We start from the raw sequence: 18,531 nt of genomic DNA on the forward strand, positions 1-18,531 counted from the left end.
GTCTTAGGGTTGCTAGAACTAGGAATCTCGCCGACAGCTCTCGAGCCCAGGCTTATACCTTGTTGTAACGCTCATACGCAGATTCGGAATAAGATCTACTTTGCTCTCTTTTCGATTTCTTATTTTTATCGTTGTTATTCTCGTGTTCTGATTGCTTGACGTGTGGTAATTAACAGATATCCGGGTCCTCTGGGAAACTAGGGTTTTCTTAGTTTCCTTATTTAAACGGAAATCGACAGTGCGAATTTCGGTTCCCACAATCATGGTCTGTCGATCGATGCGAGTTCATCGACATCGGTCGACACCATTGAGAGCTGCGGAGACTCATGGAGCTTTCGACTTCAAAGTCTCCTTCCTCAAGCTTTTCATTTCTCACCACTTGCCAGAAATCATCATCTATGATGGCATTTACGTGGTGTTTCCCTTTGTTGGCTTCTGCCTCTCTAGAGAAAGCTTCTTGCCCCTTTTTTAGTCTCGCCCGTCTGAATTACTTGGGTTTCAAGTTTTCTCATCTGAGTCCCTAAGGTCTCGATTTTGGTGTTCAGATTGTTGTAGGCGGACTATTTTACCGTTGAAATCCACGGTGATTTGTTGTTATCCCAACAGTACTCGATCAAGCATTTCTTATATCTCGCTTTCCTGAGTCGAGGGTGGTGGATTTTGGTAGTAAGAGTTCGAGTAGTTTTTGCTGTTGTTGAAGGGTTTTTGAAATTGTGAACTTTGGTTACTTCTTTGACCATTTCCAAAGAAGTTTTTGTTTCCGCCCTGGTTTCCAAATTTCTGGAATCCGGTACCTTCGATGTAGTTCACATTTTCTTCTCCTTCCGTATCTGCTACTTCTTCTTCAGCTGAACAGACTTGCTTCCTAAGAAGCTCGTGCACCACATCTAACTTAGCTCTTACTTCGTCCATCTGTTTCTTCCCGACAGAGGCTACAGACTTCTTCCGTTTAGAGTCAGTGTTTTTGGTGTTGTTGCTGTTAGCAAGGTTTTCGATAAGTCTCACAGCTTCCAACGGATTCCGAGTAGTGAAGTTTCCTTCACTCGCCGTATCAAGAGCCATTTGATACTGTAAGGCGAGACCTCGGAAGAAAGTGCTTAGCAGCTGCACTTCGTTAAATCCGTGGTGTGGACAGTCTCGCTGGAAGAACCTAAATCAAATCCACACATCTTTGAAGGAGTCTCCAGCCTTCTGCGAGAATGTGGAAATTTTGTTCCGAAGTTCTTCAGCGCGCGCCTCATCGAAGAAGTTTCGTAAGAAAGCATTCTTGATGTCGGCCCAGGATGTTAAAGATCCTATTGGTTGCTGCCTAAGCCAGTGCATCGCTTCTCCATTCAGCGTGTATCTGAAGAGCTTGCACAGCAGGTAATCTTCGGGGACTCCTTCCATCCGAATAGCAGCGATTAGATCCTCGAACCGTTCCAGATGGTCCATAGGATGCTCGTGCGGTAACCCAGAGTAGGGTATATGCGACACGAGAGTGTAGTATTGAGGCTTCAACTCGAAATTCTGCTTCTGGATCTCCAGAAGTCGAATAGCTGATCTGTTGGAATAGTACTCATCTGGGCGATTGTAGTCGGCCAGTGGTTTCGATCGAGCGTCCTCATCTACAGGTTGAGCAGCTCCTGTAGCATCAGCATCAGGGATTACAGTCCCCTGAGCATCTATTTTTTGACATGTTGCATTACGCAGATGACCGGTCTGGTCATACAGGTTTCCGTTCTCGTCCTGTATTAGAATAATAATTTTTACCATTTTTGACGACACGGTATCGATCGACATACGCGGTGTAGTATCGATCATTGTCGAACGATTGGGATCGATTGACGATGATGGTCTGGTGTCGGTCAACGGTTGGTTGTGCGTATCGATCGACGACGAAGTTGTTGCGTCGAGCGATGTGGCACGTTGACCTCTACGGATGGTGCGTTCCAAATGAGCAGGATCGTCTGAGAACAGAAAGTCTTTCTCCTTATTGCTTCTGGTACCGCTGGGCATGCACCTGAAAAGACAAGAAAAAAATTATTAGAAAGGGGGTAGAGAAAAGAATAAGAATCAATAAAACTAAATCTAATGGCGATAAAAGCTCCCCAGCAATGGCGCCAAATTTGATACCACTCAAATTACCCTAAGGAGTGTTACTCTCATCAAAAGAGGTTCAGATGTTGTACTTAGGGATCGAATCCACAAGGAGCTAGGAAACAATTAAATCTAGTGTTTATTAATTCTAAAGGTTGCAAATGTTTAAATGAAATAGAAATAGTAACAAGCGAGTAAATAATAAATGTAACTTGGTTGGAAATGATATTAGATGCAGGGCCACTATTCAGGTGTTGGAGATTATAATACCTATAGATGCCTAATTGTTGCATGCATGATATATAGAGCTCAATCGCTTAACTCAGTGATCAGCTGTCGCATGTTTCACTGGTTAACATACTAGATCTCGTGTCTCAACGGTTAGTATGTCGACAACGAGAGAGTGTCGATCGATGGTCTATTAAGACGTCGACCGATACACCTTTGCCAACGTCGATCGATAGTCAGTTGATGACATCGATCGACGGGTTCTAGCCATGCCTATGCGCGAGTATGATATGCCCTATTAAGATACTAAATTGGCGGTTAGCCGTCTCTAGGAGTCCTAATATGATAGATAGATGCCAGGATGGGATAACAAGGGTGCTTGAGTATGCAATCCTATGATCAAGTTCTAGTTAGCAAGGCGAAAACAAGCAATGAATACAAATCTATCATGAATATCACAACAAGGCAGATCTATAGTTTGAGGCTAATCCCACAAACCTATCTGAACCCTGGATCTAATAATTGAACTACTCCGACATAGCAAAGCAATTCATAACAATAGAGAAATAGAAACTCATAGTATAGATGAAAAGAAATGAAAACAAAGAGTTCCAATCACAAGTGATCTTCTCTCCAAAACTCTCTTCTCTCTCTCTCCAAATGAAAGTTGTAACAAAACTAGGTCTAAAAACTTCTTTTGCCGTCAAAACACTTAGACAGTATATAATCTACTAGGTTAAAAACTTGTCTGGGCATTTGGGTAATTTGGCTTGGCCTTGGGTTTTAAATCTGCTGAGTCCAAATGTCGCGTGTCTGATGTCTCGACATCGATCGATGGTACTTGTGTACATTGATCGATATTAATTTTCATCTGTCGAGGCATCTCCTGGTATCGATCGATAGCACTGATGCGCATCGATCGATTAATCTTCCTCTCGTCGACCTCTACGTGGTCAGCTTGGGTGAAATGTCCTTTAAGCTCCAAAATGCTCCAAAGTCATAGCTTTACTCCGAAATGCACTTGAACCTGAAAACATACCTAGAAGAGTAGAAAACATAGATATATATATAGTAAAACACCTATATACCATGGATGAGAACGGGTCAAATCCAAGGTATATCACAAACCAACAGATATGATGAAACAATGAATCAATTGATGTGTCAACTATAAAACTCAATAAATCATAGTTTTGCTCAAGTCAATTTTGAATACATCACCATTAAACTTCCAAACTCAAGAACATAACGAAGTTAAGGCTTAATACTTGACGATCCATTAAATAGCCTAGGTATCCATCATCTAGGGATTGGAATTGGAAGGGATGAGTTCACCTGAGCAGGCGAAGACATGAGCTGAGGCGAATCGAAAATGTCAATATGCGGCGGCGAACTCGTAAGAGGAGGCGTTTGATCACCAAAGGCTTAAGCTGCTCGACACGTTACGAGCTGCCGGAGCCATCGGATCTTCACCAGACGAGCATGACGATGCAGCCGATGAGAACAGCTATGGAGGTGAATATAACAATGGCGAATTGACGATTCTCGATGAGCATCGAGCTCAATTCGGTGGCGACGGACTCATAAGCGGAGGCGTTGGCCAGGTTGGAGACGATGATGGGTTCTCCATTTCTTTTGATTAGTTAGGGTACAATAGTCTTTTACCTATTAAAATTTTAATGATAAAATTGAAAAGTGTAAAGTTGAAAAGTGGTATTAGGAAAGTGGTATTAGTGGCAATTCCCCTAAATTAAAATTCAAATACAAAATAAACCAAAAGTAAAAAATCACTGTAATAAATTGTCAATAACGAAAATAAACTAACACAAATCACATCAACTAATTTTGGTTCTCTCTGCCATCATTCACTTTATTTTCTTTAGGTGGCATAGTGAAATCTTCATCAAAATCTAAAAATCACAAATATAAAACTAAAAAGAAAAAACCTAACCTTTTTTTTTATCAGCACCTAATTTCTTAATTAGAAATTTAAAATATAAAACATAATCTAAAAACATAATTAAAAACTTAAAAAAAAAAGAAATAAAAGTTATTTATTGGTTCAACCGGTATCAAATTTTGGGTTTTTGTGGGTTTTTAAATATTGGAGTTTTCACAAAATCCAAACCGATTTTTTTCTGGGTGATTCAACCGGGTCTGGTTTCAAAACAAAAGCACTACTCGCATCACCGACTGCGATTTCACAAAACGACATGTGATAAATGGGCTAGTATTGTTAGTTTAATGGGCTTTTCGACACTTGCTCCGCAAGCTACTTGTCTTCGTTGAGCAGAACAGAAAAAGGAAATTGGTAAAACCTTTATCGTCTATATAAACAATCTCAGACTCCTCTCACTCGCACCAATCCGCATTCTCTCTCTTTCTATCTTTTAAATTGTCTCTGAAGAAACAATGGCTATTTCCGATGATCTTCCTCCTCAACTTACGAAAGATGTCAAGAGACGAAGCAGAAAAAGAAGAACCGTGAAAAGTAAAGACCTTGAAGTACTGATCAGCGTCGCTACAAGGGCCGCTCATATCGCAAGAGACAAAGGGTTTCACGTCGTCTCTCCTGAAGCCATACGATGCGTCGAAGTTCTCAGAATGATGCGAAGCTTGCCGTTGACTCCTCGGGTTATCGTCAAAACAGATGCCTTGCGCTCTCTTCGATTCCTCGCCACTAACGGTAACCCTAAAATCAGATCAGAGTCGAAGTCCCTTCTTAATCACTTGAAGGGTGTGCTTGCTGCAAGTAGTTGAAGAAAAGGGTTTTCCTTGGAGAGAGTATAAAGACTAGGGTTTAATTTCTGATAACAAATTTTGTTACCAATTCTTGTTGTCTAGTTCAAAATTTTGAACATGTTTGTATCAAATTGATTGGTTACTATAACAAAGTTGCATGGCTGAGGAAGACAGAGAATGGGTTAAATAGAGATGATATTTTAATATGTAACACTTGTCCTGGTTTATCTCACCCTTGTTCTTATCTGTTTACGCATGTTCTCAGTTTGGACTTTTTTTTTTCTGCAGGCAATGTAACGTATGTACAAGTGAAACGCCTAAAACGACGATTGTACGAATACTTTATGATAACACCCAACAAATTTGTTTTTCTTTTATAGAAAGAAAGATGAAAAAATAACATGAAAGACGGAAGACGAATGTAAGAGGAGGGTGGAGTATATTTTGTGCTCAGATGAGCTCAAGGAACAATGCTTCTTGTTTGCTGCTCAAACCAAGATGGTTCAGAGTGGACTCACTTTCCCCATCCCCAAACGCATGACGAGGGTAAGGTCTCACCTGTTTCATCACCACACCAAAACTTAGACCAAGGACAACACCCGGACAAGCATAGCGTATTTGGCTTTACACTATCTTTACGCATTAGTAATGAAGAGAGATTTTATTGATAAAGATGCAGATGTTTTACCAGTCTGTAAGTCTTGGGTTTCACCACTCTGGCTATGTCTATGAAGTCGAACAGAGACTGCAAAATAAAAATAAAAACAGTTATTTAGGTCTCTGGTTTTTGAGTGAATGCAATAACAAAGTGAAAATTGGATTATTTTTTCACTTGGAGTTTGTCGGATCTAAGGAATCGGCGGCCATGTCTAGTTCCGTCTGGCATCCTGACTAGAAGAGTAATAGCATTCTCTTCGTCTGCATGTGGTTCCTTAGGTAGAGAAGCTTCTTTTGCATCTAGTTGCCTCTCTAGCTCCTGCATGCAACAACATTCAGAGGAAAATACGATAATCGTTCACTAATGTGCATTTGGTTTAGCTGATCTTGTCTATATAGTTTTCAGTCAAAATCCAAAATCAAGGAACTTGTTTCAACGAGGCCTTAGAAAGAGGTACGTACCTGTTCCTCCTCGTGTTTTCTTTGAGCTTCCTCCAGAAAAGCCTGTCTAGCAGTTTCTTCCTCTAACTGACGTGCCTCAGCATCTCTAACGGATTGTAGTTCTCTATCTCGGTCCGCTTGCAGGGATGCAAGATACTCATCATCCTGCTGTTCGCGTATCAACCTCTGAGCTGTCAGTGAAGGTGAAGGTGGACGTGGTGGTGCCCTCTGCTGAGGAAGTAAGAAGGGAAGATGATTATATCCAGTTTCGGGAATTCCACCAAACATGGCTGCCTCGAGCATGACAGCTTCATCATGTTCCTCAGACGAAATGCCTCCCCACTTGAGCATATACAAATAAGAGTATCAGTACTAGCTACTCTAGGATTCTAAGCGCTAAAAGTAATGCATGTGTACTAACTAGTCTTGTCCCAGTGCAAGAAGCAAAAACAGATTTTGTTGATACCTCAGAAGGAAACCTATTTCTATTGCCATTGTCCGCTTGATTATCTCCTTCAGGACTCGTGCTCCGGGAACGATCAGCATCAGGTTGGGCCAGAGATCCAGATGCCACACGTATTGGCCTGTGTCTAACAAGAGGTTCCTCATCATCAGAGTGATCCTCAAATGGTGAGCTAGGTGCAGCCAATCTAGACAATACACAAAATACAATTTGTTAGGCCTCAGTTTTCGACAAGGGGGAGATATTAAGGTCAGAGATAACAAAGTAGTAAAAAGCAGAACAGAAAAGAAGCAACAAACCTTCCATTCAGGGCTTGGGTACTACGTTCAGGTCCTTGAGCAGCAGCCGTTTCAGACGCTCCTGTTTCCGAGGTTGAGGCGTTAAACCCTCCTTGATTGCGCAAAACTTCTTCCTCCCCTGACTGCACTCACTTATGTTATGTTAAGAAAATAGATCCAAAGGGAAGATGAAGCAAAAAACGAGACAACCACAGACCTTCAATGACATTGTGACAGCTTTTGCTATGTCATCACCATCTCCCATGTGAGACGAAGACGGCGGCCTCTCAATGGGCAAATGATTACTTAACACCTATATAAAAAAAAAATAATAATAATAAGCCAAGAAAGAAACAAAAATACAGGTCATTCTCTTTGGAAAAGCTTACCTTTTTTGAGGCCTCAATGGCAGCTTGGATCATCTCTTCTTCAATATCATTGTAATCTTGAATATTATTGGGTGCAGGTATAACTTGGCTACTTGTTCTTGTTGGAACATCATCATCATCATTAATAATAGGACTAGGAGCATCATCTGATGGCCCAGTGCTATCCCTAACCTCTATAGGTATCACTAGAGGAGCCGGAATCACATCATCTATTTCCATTGCATTGTCTAGAGGGATGTTCACTGGTACTCTGCACAAAGAAGAAAATTATAAATTTTCAGAAGAAAGAGATGATAAAAATAGTGAGATTGGAATGGATGGCATACGAATTTTGACATCCCTCGCTGTAATATGCATTCACAGCTTGACTAAGATCACCACTATTCTCCTGCATTTTCAATATCAATCAATTAGATATACTACTCAATCACATATCTATACATATCAATTTTGAACTTTAACTCAATCAGATCATCCAATCCAATGACCTAACATTCTGAAAATCAATCAGAGATCAATAGCCGATGATCGTGTCTCACGAACTTTCAATTTGGCTACTCTAGAAATTCCAATAAAGCAGACAACACATAGAGCATCTAAAAACATGGAAACAATAATAACCTGGAGCTTCTGAACGGCGACGGATACTGAGGCCCCCGTGATGCTAATGAAAGTGTCGATTGCTTCCTGATTCGGTGTTGCCATTAGAGTCCAACTTTTCTTAATGATTGATTGATGTTCCTTCTTATTGTTTTCCTTCTCGATGGGATGGAAGAGCATAGGTGACTAGGCCCGCGCATTTTAACCTCAATCCCAAAACCCAAATCCTAACAGGAACCACCTAAAACTATTCCATTCGAAACCTAACAGAAAATTTACAAATATCTTTCGGTCCAAAATTCTTTTATCCGAATAAAACAGAACCGAAAGGAATCAATCCGGATAGATCCAGACCCCCAAAAAACAAACTCGAATAGATCCGATTCGAAAAAAAAATCGATATGTACCCGACATAAGAAAAAAAGGTATATCAGAAACTATGATTTTTTGTTTGTATTTTATATATATTATTTTATTATTTAGTTGAAATATTTTTTGTTAACAATATTTATTATTATTTTGTAACATTTTTTTAGTTATATAAGCTTAAATGTAAAATTTAGATTTCAAAAATGTTTTATTTTAATTATTAATAGTTTAATTTAAGTTATTTTGTAAAATTTTAGATATTTATGACAAACATCGACTAAGTTTGATGGAGTTTGGGTGTTTCATATCATTTTCAGATCTTAAATACTCGAATTCAAATCCGGACTCGAAAATTACGGATACTTTACAAGTATTTCAATTTTAAGATCTTAATTATTCTTTTTTTTCATAATAATCTGCGTTCACAATACTAAAATAAATAGTGAAAATATACTTTTATGATATTTGAAATGTATAGTATTCAAATTAAAATCAGATAATATCCTAAATAGGATTAGTTATAGGTTTATCACAAAATAGTAACAAAATATAATAGTCATTAAACATATAAAAGGTATACATAAAAGTATACAATTATCTACAACTACATGATAAATAAATATTAAAATAAAAGTTTCAAAATTATTATTTCCTTTCAGTTTAATCTGACTTTTATGTACAACAGATTTTCTTTCTTTTTAGTTTACTTTTCAGTAAAGGATCTACCCATTTTGTAGAATGAGTTCTTAAAAATGTAAGAAATATATTTCAATTTAAATTAAAAGAGTCTATTTTGATCATTTTAAAGACTATTTTGAGATATGTTTTAAAATAAAATAAAAATTATAATAAGAACTATATTATGTTTAAAAAAAAAAATAATAGTAGTTGCTGCCCAAAAGAAGGAATTTTTTTAAACATTGTTAATACCGTCAGCAAAACAGTAAACCATAAATCCTAAATAGTAAACCATAAATCCTTAACACTAAACCTTAACCCCTTGGGTAAATCCTAAACCCTAAATCATAAACACTAAACACTAAATCCTAAAAACTAAACTCTAAACGCCGTCAGCAAAACTATAAATCCTAGACCCTAAACCTTAAGATTTACCCAACATTTTAGAATTTATCCAAGGATTTAGGGTTTATCCAAGAATTTAGGATCTAGTGTTTAGGATTTATGGTTTTGTAACAATGTTAAAAAAAATCTTTTTTTTGACAGCTAGTTCTATTTTTTATTTATTTTATTTAAAAAACATATTATGATTTAACAAATTTTTATTATTATTTTTTTTTAGAACAATGAATATGAGATGGTAAACTGTTATTAGTTGGTGAACCTACAACTCAAGAAAAACTCACCATTAAATATTTATATGACAAAGATTTTCATTAAAATATAATATAGTAAATAATTATCTACTGTAATAATATAGTATTCAAAATTATAATGTTAATTTGATTACAAGTTTTTTACTTTTTACTGATTATTATTTAATTATGCATTTTCTATTTTAAATTTTGTAATTTTATGATTAAAATTCTTATTTTCGGGTAAGGATACAACATACATAAAATTCTCTAATGTTATGGTTACATAGGTTAATGGTAATGTTAATTCTATAATAGTTTATATACATATATAACTAGGATGAGACCCGCGCCCTGCGCGGGATGAGTTTTAATTTTTAAATTTTATAATATTACATATATATTGGATAATATTGCTATTTTCCATAGGTTTTTTAAATATTTCAAGAATTTTGCTTAGAATGCATAAGATATACGACAAAACCAAAAATATAGTAAAGAAATAATAAGTGTATTGTATTTATATAAATGATGTGGACCTTACAGCGCAGAGAGAGAGTGCCCGATCGGATCATAAATATTTGGTAGAATAGTATTACTCCATTGTCGATGGGCTTCTTTTGGATTTTGTTGAGACATTTTAATTCTTATATTGATGGGCTTATCTAAATCATATATGCTAATGGATCATTATTAATTATCAATTTTAATCTAATTACTTCTTTTTTTTGAAATACAACCTAACAAACCGATAATAAAAATCATAACATTAGAACTCTTTTCTCTTGCCATCGAGATTTCAAAAAGGGGGTTAGGGTTCACCATGTTTGATTTCTAATCGACGATCAAAGAATTCCAGTAGCAAAACTTACACAAACGGTTCATGTATATGAAATTATTATCTTCGAAGTCTGCTTCGTTCTCCTTGAAGTTAATCATTCTGCGCCGGTAACCGTCTTCGACATCCCCGAGACGATGAATAGCTAATTAGCTTCTCCGACAGATACTGAGTCACAGATCGATGTTATAATATTTGACCTCGTTAATCTCTCTATCTCTGACTAAACTCAAATGTTAGTTCCAAAATTCGTACTTTGTAATTTATTGTGTTGGACACGGGATTTTCCCAAAATGTATTTAGGTCCGTCTTCCTAGTAACTCATAATATAAAAGCCAAACGAAGTATATTAAATAATATGGAATGAAAACATTGCAAAAAGCATCATAAACAAAACTGAAACAAACTTACTATGTATTAATTTCTTAATATAATAAACTCTCTGGCTACGAACATATGTATTAATTTCTTGGTTGGCAACCACTTCACGTTTTGAATTTCAATTATCAAGTTAAAATAATTTTATTATAAGGTAACGTGGGAAGATAAAATATTATTAAATCTATTGTTTATGTCTTAGTGAGAAGAGAGTGACGTAAGTTAGAAATTTTATTATAAGGTAATGTGGGAAGTTTAAGAGCACGATATATTTGGATGGGAATAGCATTTTTTATAAATACTCTAAGAAACTATGAATAGTTTAATATGTTGGCTGAGAGAGAATGTGGAACTGCCATCTAAGTATGGCATCCTTGTAAATTTTTTCTTTTTCCAAGGTTTCTTTTTCAAAATGTTTCTTCATTAATAAGTAAGAGATATTCATTAAAGGTAACGATCACTTTTAGTTCCTACCAAAAAAAAAAACAATCACTTTTAGTTTTAAAAGAAGATAACTTTTGAAGCCCGAGTTTATAGCGAAATAAATAATCGTCCGCACATTAATGAATAAGATGAGACGCAAAGAACCCTAGAGTTATAGATTCCCATTTTCAAGTGTGTGAACTGGTTGTGTTACCAGAGAAAGCTTATAGTGTTGCTTCTATGTGTAGATATCAGGGCCACCTGAGTTTCTAAACAACTGTATAGAAGCTGATGAAGAAGCTACAGCTAGAGATGCTGAGCACGCTAAGCGTCTTACCCGAAAAAAGAAGAAAGCTAAACCTAAAGGTACCCCACCAGTGCCATTCACATCCCCATGTTTAGTAGGTTCACTGGATGGATCATAGAGGGATAACATGAAAATAGATGTGAAAGGTTGATTTAGTAGCTTGTTTGGGTACACCTTAAAGCATACGTATGGTGAAATAGCAAACCAGGAACTGAGTTTGTTGTCTCTATCTAGTTTGGTTTTCTCGGTTAAGCACTGACTGTTTCAGCTGGTTTTGTAGGTGTTGTCGTGGAAGCAAAACCTCAACTAGTAGGGATCCATGAGAGAGTAAGAAACGATTTCGATGCAACCAATCCTAATGCAGAAGAAGCTGCAGATCTCTTAAGGTATAAATTAAGTCTCTTCATCATATTCTTTCCTATTATCACATCCGAGCTTCATTAGTGTTTTCTTTTCATGACTTTAGGATGTGTCTGCAATGTGGAGTGCTGAAAACATATACAAGCGCGAGAGTGATGGTATGCCCGGTTTGTGGTGACCGGCCGTTACCGGACTCAGGACGCCAAGAAGAGAGGCTCTGCGATCAAAGATAAAGAGAAGAGCAAAAGAATGAGAGGACAATCCTCTCACGCTTCTTGGAAAAGTGAAACCGAGATGCAACTAAGGCAACATTTCAATTAGTATGCTTCAGAACCTTCTTCTCCTTTTTTACTACATTGTTTCTCCATCCAAATCCAGTTTCTGTAACGTAACTTGTAACACAAAAAGATCATCTACAAAATTATTGATGTTAAGAGAAATACACAATTTTTTTTAAGAACTCTAAAATTAGAGACTTGCAATGGAGGATATAAAAGTAGAAATTTCTTAACAAAGTCTCTTAGCCTAATAAACTCCTTAAATACTAATAAAAATTGGTTAAGAGACCCTTAATGGGTATCATGGATAATGATGCTCTTAGTCATCCACCATTGCCGCCACCTCCGTTCTGGCCATGGCGTCACCGTCTCCATCTTCAACCACCGTCGCCAGTAAAAGGTTCGTCATTCTCAAGCAGTTCTACAGCCTATAATATTCAGTTGTAGTGGATTTGACAAGTTCATTGGAATATGTTTTTACCATCTTTCTCTAGGAAATTGTATTCTTTGTTTTTCTTTTTGTGTCAGTGTGAGGTTTGACCAATGACACATAACAGCATTCACTTTTGCTTCTTTGAGGCTGATTCATATGATTGTTGTTTTGTAGAACTAAATCTAAGAGTGAGGAAGAGGCAATAAATACGAGTATCTTAAATCTTCCATCAATTCTCTTGGAAGTAATAATGTCTCGTCTTGTCTTAAAAGACAACATATGTGCATCAGCTGTTTGCAAGTCATGGTGTGAAGCTGCACTTAATTTCTACTAGAGGAAAAGCATCCTTGGCTTATGTGCTTTGATAATCGTTGCAGTTTGTTTGAACTACGTGATCCGGTACGATCGAAATTGTACACTTTGCATCTGCCAGAGCTGGCTGAATCAGCCGTGTGTTACATAAAAGACGGTTGGTTACTTATGTACACTTCTAGCTCCAAGGACATGTTTTTCTTCAACCCGTTTTCTCGGGAGCTCGTAAGCTTGCCTAAGTTCTCAAAAAGGAAGAAACTCATAGAATGGCAGAGGCAAATAGAGCGTTTGCACATTTTCGTTGCCATTGCAGGCAGTCGCGTTCTCTAGTCCTCCAACATCGGATAACTGTGTTTTGGTAGCGTTAGACTTCGTTACATCAGTTCAAGAGAGAAGGATAGTTATCAGCACATGCCATCCTGGAGCAACTGAGTGGACCACCGAGGCCTTTCCTACTGTTTTACCGTTTTATAGGCATAGCAAAATTGTCTACTGAATGAACAATTTTATTGCTTTACCATAGGAGGAGGCTACTTGTATTCCTTTCACCCATCTTCCCGGACATGGTTTCGTCATCAAGATGCATATGTGTATCATCAACTACGAGGTGAATGGGACAAGAGAGAAACTTTCTTGGCAGAGAGAAAAGGAGAGCTCTTTCTCATGTTTGCATGCAGTAAGGAGAAGCCACTAGTGTTTAAACTAGTCTCTTTGCAATGGGAGGAGGTGACTAGTACTGAGCTTGATGGTTTCACAACCTTCTTCAGTTCTTATAACTCTGAGTTGAGAAGTAATATCCCATTGATGAGGAACAACCTCTGCTTCCCATGGTTTGGTGACAAGCGCAAGCGATGTGTATCCAACTTTTTTGATAAAAGCAGGTATAATCCGCCTAATGCAAGTCTTAACTGGTTAGAACTTATCCCTTGTCACAAGAGCCTCTGGATTGTTCCGCCGAGTAACGTTTTTGACTATTTGTGAGAGCTTTGCAAGAAGATTGATTAGTTTTATATCTCTTCAGATAGACAAGTAGCCTTTATTCCCCCACTACCATTGTTTTTTAGTTTTAGCTTCTTCTATTTCTGATCCTAAGAGAACACTTGTGACAATTTTAGCAAAAAAAAAAGAAGAAAAAAAAGAACACTTGTGATAAATTTGAAAGTCGCACACTCTATTGAATATATTCATAATGACAAAAAGAAACAAGGAACAACATGAAATCAACAAAGACACTTTTTAAACAGTAAAAGAAAAACCTAACACAGCCTTGGTCGTTCCCAACAACCACCTCATCGCTCAAGTTACATATCAAACGTCATCGTTAGCACCGGGAAACCTCGGGACGATAACATCAATCCCGACTCGTATCCTCTCAATCTCCGGCGAATCAGACTCGGACTCGCGCTTCTTTAAATCAAAGATTTTGAAAGTTAACGTATAAACAATGTCAGAGTAAGAAGGGACTTGGATCATCTCAAGAATCTGAAACACGTTGGCTTGTATCTGCTCCCTATCGCCACCGATGAGCCAATCTCTATCGAACTCGTGGGTTTGACGAAGGATTCGAGTTTCTAAATTGCATAAGTCTTCGTCTGAATCTGAATCAGAGTTTGGTTCGGGGGCTCGCCTGTAAACCAATTTGATAAGATACAACTTGGAGAAGAATATGACGTGGCCATCTTCACCATGATCAAATCAATAGTTTCAATAGTTTATCTTTATTTATTTTATGTTTAGTGGAAAGGTGTAGTGGATGTGTTAGTTGCCCATGTCCATGTTCACGTAGTAGTTAGTTTGTTTCCTTACTTTTGTATTTAAACATGAGTTGGGAAAGAGAACAAGAAATAAAAAGAAAATTGTAGTAACTTGTGTTTTGTTCTATTTAGTTTGTTCTTTCACAAACTCTCTTAGCTTTGAGGAGGGGCCTTAATTGGCATCAAAGCAAACTTGTGTTCTAAGGTATCAAAGGGGTTGATTAAGTTCACTCCTAACAATTGGTATCAGAGCACTTCTATCCTGCGGCTTCGCTTCACCGATTTGATCCGGACCACTTAACTGTGGTATCAAGTCAAAACACATTCCACCCAAAAAAAAAAAAAATCTTGTTGTCATCTATGTTATGGGAATCAATGGAGAGTGCATTGAAGATTTAAAGACCAACCTCCTCAGCAAAGTACATGATGAGATCCAAAAGATGAAGATTGATATGATGAAGCAATTCATCAATCTTGGAGAAACCATAAACCATCTAGCGGAGATAGTAAGAGAGATGAAAGCTGGTGATGGAAGAGTCAATGGTGGTACTGCATCTCAACCAGCTACACGGATCATGAAGGGTGCAGCGGATCTGCAGGTTCCGGAAGAATCCATGGAGCTGTACGACTGGATCTATGGAGCTCCTATCTTTGATGTCTATGACGATGAAGAGCCAAGCTATGATGTCTTTGATGATGCGGTTCCGATCAATGGTGATGAAGACTCGTCCTTTCTAGGCTTTGAGTATATTGAAAAAAATATTCAAGCCATGGATTCGAAGATTGTTGAAGACTCAAGCTTTGCTCCTTTACCGAACAAGGACATATTCAAAGAATTCATTGATGTGTCCCATATTGAAGCCGTTATCACACGAATTTGGATCCAAAGCGTTGCGCACAAAACATATGGGCGCTCCATTACTGCTCCTACGCATCCAATCCAGAGCCATGAACTGCCTACCTCAAAACCAAAGATGCTCAACGAAGAACAACCAGTTCCTGGTAAACCACCACCGTCATGTGTATTCAGAAAAGGGGTTCTAGCTACAAGTCATTCACCTCCACTCCGCCACAATGCGATTCTTCTTATCAAACCTGAACGTGTCTTCCAAAGTCGGCTTGTGAGACAAGAAAGCTATGTGGAATCAGAGAAGCTTCCATATTTTGTGTCAAACCTTGAGGACAAGGTTGTTTGGAGGAATGGAGTATTGATAAGATACAACTTGGAGAAGAATATGACGTGGCCATCTTCACCATGATCAAATCAATAGTTTCAATAGTTTATCTTTATTTATTTTATGTTTAGTGGAAAGGTGTAGTGGATGTGTTAGTTGCCCATGTCCATGTTCACGTAGTAGTTAGTTTGTTTCCTTACTTTTGTATTTAAACATGAGTTGGGAAAGAGAACAAGAAATAAAAAGAAAATTGTAGTAACTTGTGTTTTGTTCTATTTAGTTTGTTCTTTCACAAACTCTCTTAGCTTTGAGGAGGGGCCTTAATTGGCATCAAAGCAAACTTGTGTTCTAAGGTATCAAAGGGGTTGATTAAGTTCACTCCTAACACAATTCGAAATCGAAGACAAAGGAGAAGTTAGGGTTTTTTAGGTTATGTTGAGTGTCGGTGAAGACTGGGTCGAAGGAGATGAAGGTGTCGGGTTCGTCGTCGCAGTACCCATACCAAACCATGATTTGTTATTGTAAGAAAGATTTATGAATGCCAAATTGGATTCGTTGTTTAGGGACGAGAATAGAGAGAGAGAGTTTAAAGAGAACAGAAAGAGTTAGAACTCTGAATCACTTGTTTAGAGGTCGAGAAGTATACTCATATTTATATTAGGTTTTATTTCCTCTTTTCCGTTTAAGCGCTTTCCTTTTTTCCTTTTTATTATTATTATCTTAGATTTCCTTCTTTCTAAGTTCTGACTTTCCGCTTTCGCATTTGACTTGTCTAATTATATTTAATGATTAGGGCGCATTGTATTATATTTGTGGTATAAGCTTTGTATTTTGATTTGGAGATAATGGTATTTGAAAATACAAGCTATTTGATATAATTGGTATCGGTGGTAAGTGCCAATAGGATTAAATTCTGTTTTATTGTAGTTTTTATGTGTTTATGGATTTTAGGATACTTGTTTTATTTTGGTATTTAGTTTGATAGTAAAAGCTGTTTTGATGGACTGATTCGATAAAAGTATAATAAATAGCTGAAAAATTACCAGATTTTTATATCAGATTATTTAATATAAATTTTATACTTAATATATATATATATATCTTATTATATATATAAAGCTTGGTTCTTCAAAGTTGCTAATTAACATGATCGCGACATATGGCAACTATGTATTTTATGATTGTGACATGTGATAATCTATCTCATAATTAAAAAAATATATAATAAGATATTAACAAAAACGATTTATTAAAAAGTAATTAAAATATTATTTAATAGTAATTTTCCTTTTTAAAATCCTAATCAAAAGATAGTTGCAAAAGACTATTTGATACTCCCTCTGTTCCTAAAAGTACGATGTTTTACAGAATTTTGATGTTTCAATATATAAGATGTTTTCATTTTTTAGGTAACTTTTACTTTATTAAAAACTGTTTACCCAATTATATTTTAATATTCTATTTTATACTTGGTTGAATACTATTAATTTATAGTTTTAATGATATTTTCTAGACAAAAAATAGTTTTCTTAATATATGTATTTCTACCTAAACATCTTATATTTAGGAACAGAGGGAATAATAATTTTTCTTATAATATTTGTGATATGTGTTTAAATATATAATGATTAAACATATATATAATAAGATAATAAACACGAATTTTGATAAAAACTACTTTTAAAAATTATTTAAAGTAATTTTTGTTTGAATATTTAGCAGTAATTATTTTAGAAATTGTCTTTTTACAAAATCTTAAAAAAAATTTTGAAAACCATTTATTTAAGATAATTTTCCTTTTCTAAAAGCTTGGTTCTTCAAAATTGTTAATTAACATGATAGCGACACATGGCAATTATATATTTTAAAAATGTGACATGTGTTAATCTATCTCATTATTAAAAATAAATATATTAAGATATTAACAAAAAAAAATTTAATTAAAAAGTTATTAAAATATTAGTTAATAGTAATTTTCATTTTTTATATCCTAATCAAAAGATAATTGCAAAAGACTATTTGATGATAATTTTCCTTATAATATTGTGACATGTGTTTAAATATATAATAATTAAAAACATATATAATAAGATAATAAAGATGAATTTTGATAAAAACTACTTTTAAAAATTATTTAATAATAAAAATATTTTTTAAAAGATATTTAGTAGTAATTATTTTAGAATTTTTCTTTTTTTCAAAAACCTAAAACAATATTTGAAAATAATTTATTTAATATAATTTTCTTTTTCTAAAATTTTAATGAAAATATAATTATAAAATATTATATTAAACTTGGTTCTTCAAAATTGTTAATTAACATGATCGGGACACATGACAATTATATATTTAAACTATCTCATAATAAAAAATATATACACTAAAATAATGAAATTTTTTTTTCTTAAAACTTAATTATATATATTATTTAATAGTGTTATTAGTTTTAGTATTTTTTATAAAAAACTTGGTTTTTCAAAGTTGCTAATTTACATGACTATAACAATGTTAGTTATATATTTGAAAATGTGATATGTATTCAACTTTCTCATAATCAAAAATATATATACTAAAATAATAAGACGATTTAAAAAAAAATATTTAATATAGTCTTATTATTATCATTATTTAATGTTTGTTTTAAGAGATACTGATAGAGAATTATAAAAGATAAATATTAACTTTTAAGAAAAAATGTTAAACAAAAACGAATT

The 18,531-nt window shown here is 35.5% G+C and overlaps 4 protein-coding genes, 1 non-coding gene and 1 pseudogene across 6 annotated transcripts; 4 read left to right on the plus strand and 2 right to left on the minus strand.

The window, feature by feature from the left end:
• Positions 1-1,117: 1,117 nt before the first annotated feature.
• Positions 1,118-1,223, plus strand: LOC117132259. Its single transcript, XR_004455819.1, has one exon. It is a non-coding gene; the product is annotated as a small nucleolar RNA R71 (small nucleolar RNA).
• Positions 1,224-3,243: 2,020 nt separating this feature from the next.
• Positions 3,244-5,694, plus strand: LOC103853509. The gene has a single exon (XM_009130415.3). The coding sequence runs from the start codon at positions 4,720-4,722 to the stop codon at positions 5,065-5,067; it is 348 nt and encodes a 115-aa protein (XP_009128663.1). The 5' UTR covers positions 3,244-4,719; the 3' UTR covers positions 5,068-5,694.
• On the minus strand, positions 5,308-8,268 carry LOC103853507 (plant UBX domain-containing protein 8). Of its 2 annotated transcripts, none has more exons than XM_009130414.2 (10): positions 7,740-8,268; positions 7,604-7,665; positions 7,278-7,527; positions 7,106-7,201; positions 6,910-7,031; positions 6,614-6,797; positions 6,169-6,489; positions 5,882-6,025; positions 5,738-5,794; positions 5,308-5,607 (listed from the first exon to the last, which is right to left on the minus strand). In XM_009130414.2, exons 3-10 carry the CDS (start codon positions 7,494-7,496, stop codon positions 5,500-5,502), a joined length of 1,251 nt encoding a protein of 416 aa, XP_009128662.1. In that variant the 5' UTR covers positions 7,497-7,527; positions 7,604-7,665; positions 7,740-8,268; the 3' UTR covers positions 5,308-5,499. The 2 variants fall into 2 exon arrangements, with proteins under 2 accessions (XP_009128662.1, XP_009128661.1); XM_009130413.3 differs by having other exon boundaries at positions 7,899-8,267.
• Positions 8,269-11,088: 2,820 nt separating this feature from the next.
• Positions 11,089-12,342, plus strand: LOC103853585 (annotated as a pseudogene).
• Positions 12,343-12,437: 95 nt separating this feature from the next.
• On the plus strand, positions 12,438-13,869 carry LOC117131969 (F-box protein At4g00893-like). The gene is made up of 2 exons (XM_033285232.1): positions 12,438-12,543; positions 13,412-13,869. The coding sequence occupies exons 1-2, from the start codon at positions 12,438-12,440 to the stop codon at positions 13,867-13,869; spliced, it is 564 nt and encodes a 187-aa protein (XP_033141123.1).
• A 327-nt stretch (positions 13,870-14,196) lies between these two features.
• Positions 14,197-14,664, minus strand: LOC117131970. Its single transcript, XM_033285233.1, has 2 exons — positions 14,655-14,664; positions 14,197-14,567 (listed from the first exon to the last, which is right to left on the minus strand). The coding sequence occupies exons 1-2, from the start codon at positions 14,662-14,664 to the stop codon at positions 14,197-14,199; spliced, it is 381 nt and encodes a 126-aa protein (XP_033141124.1).
• Between the last annotated feature and the right edge of the window lie 3,867 nt (positions 14,665-18,531).

The sequence above is a fragment of the Brassica rapa genome, chromosome A02 (genome assembly GCF_000309985.2).
Source record: "Brassica rapa cultivar Chiifu-401-42 chromosome A02, CAAS_Brap_v3.01, whole genome shotgun sequence".
NCBI lineage: Eukaryota > Viridiplantae > Streptophyta > Magnoliopsida > Brassicales > Brassicaceae > Brassica > Brassica rapa.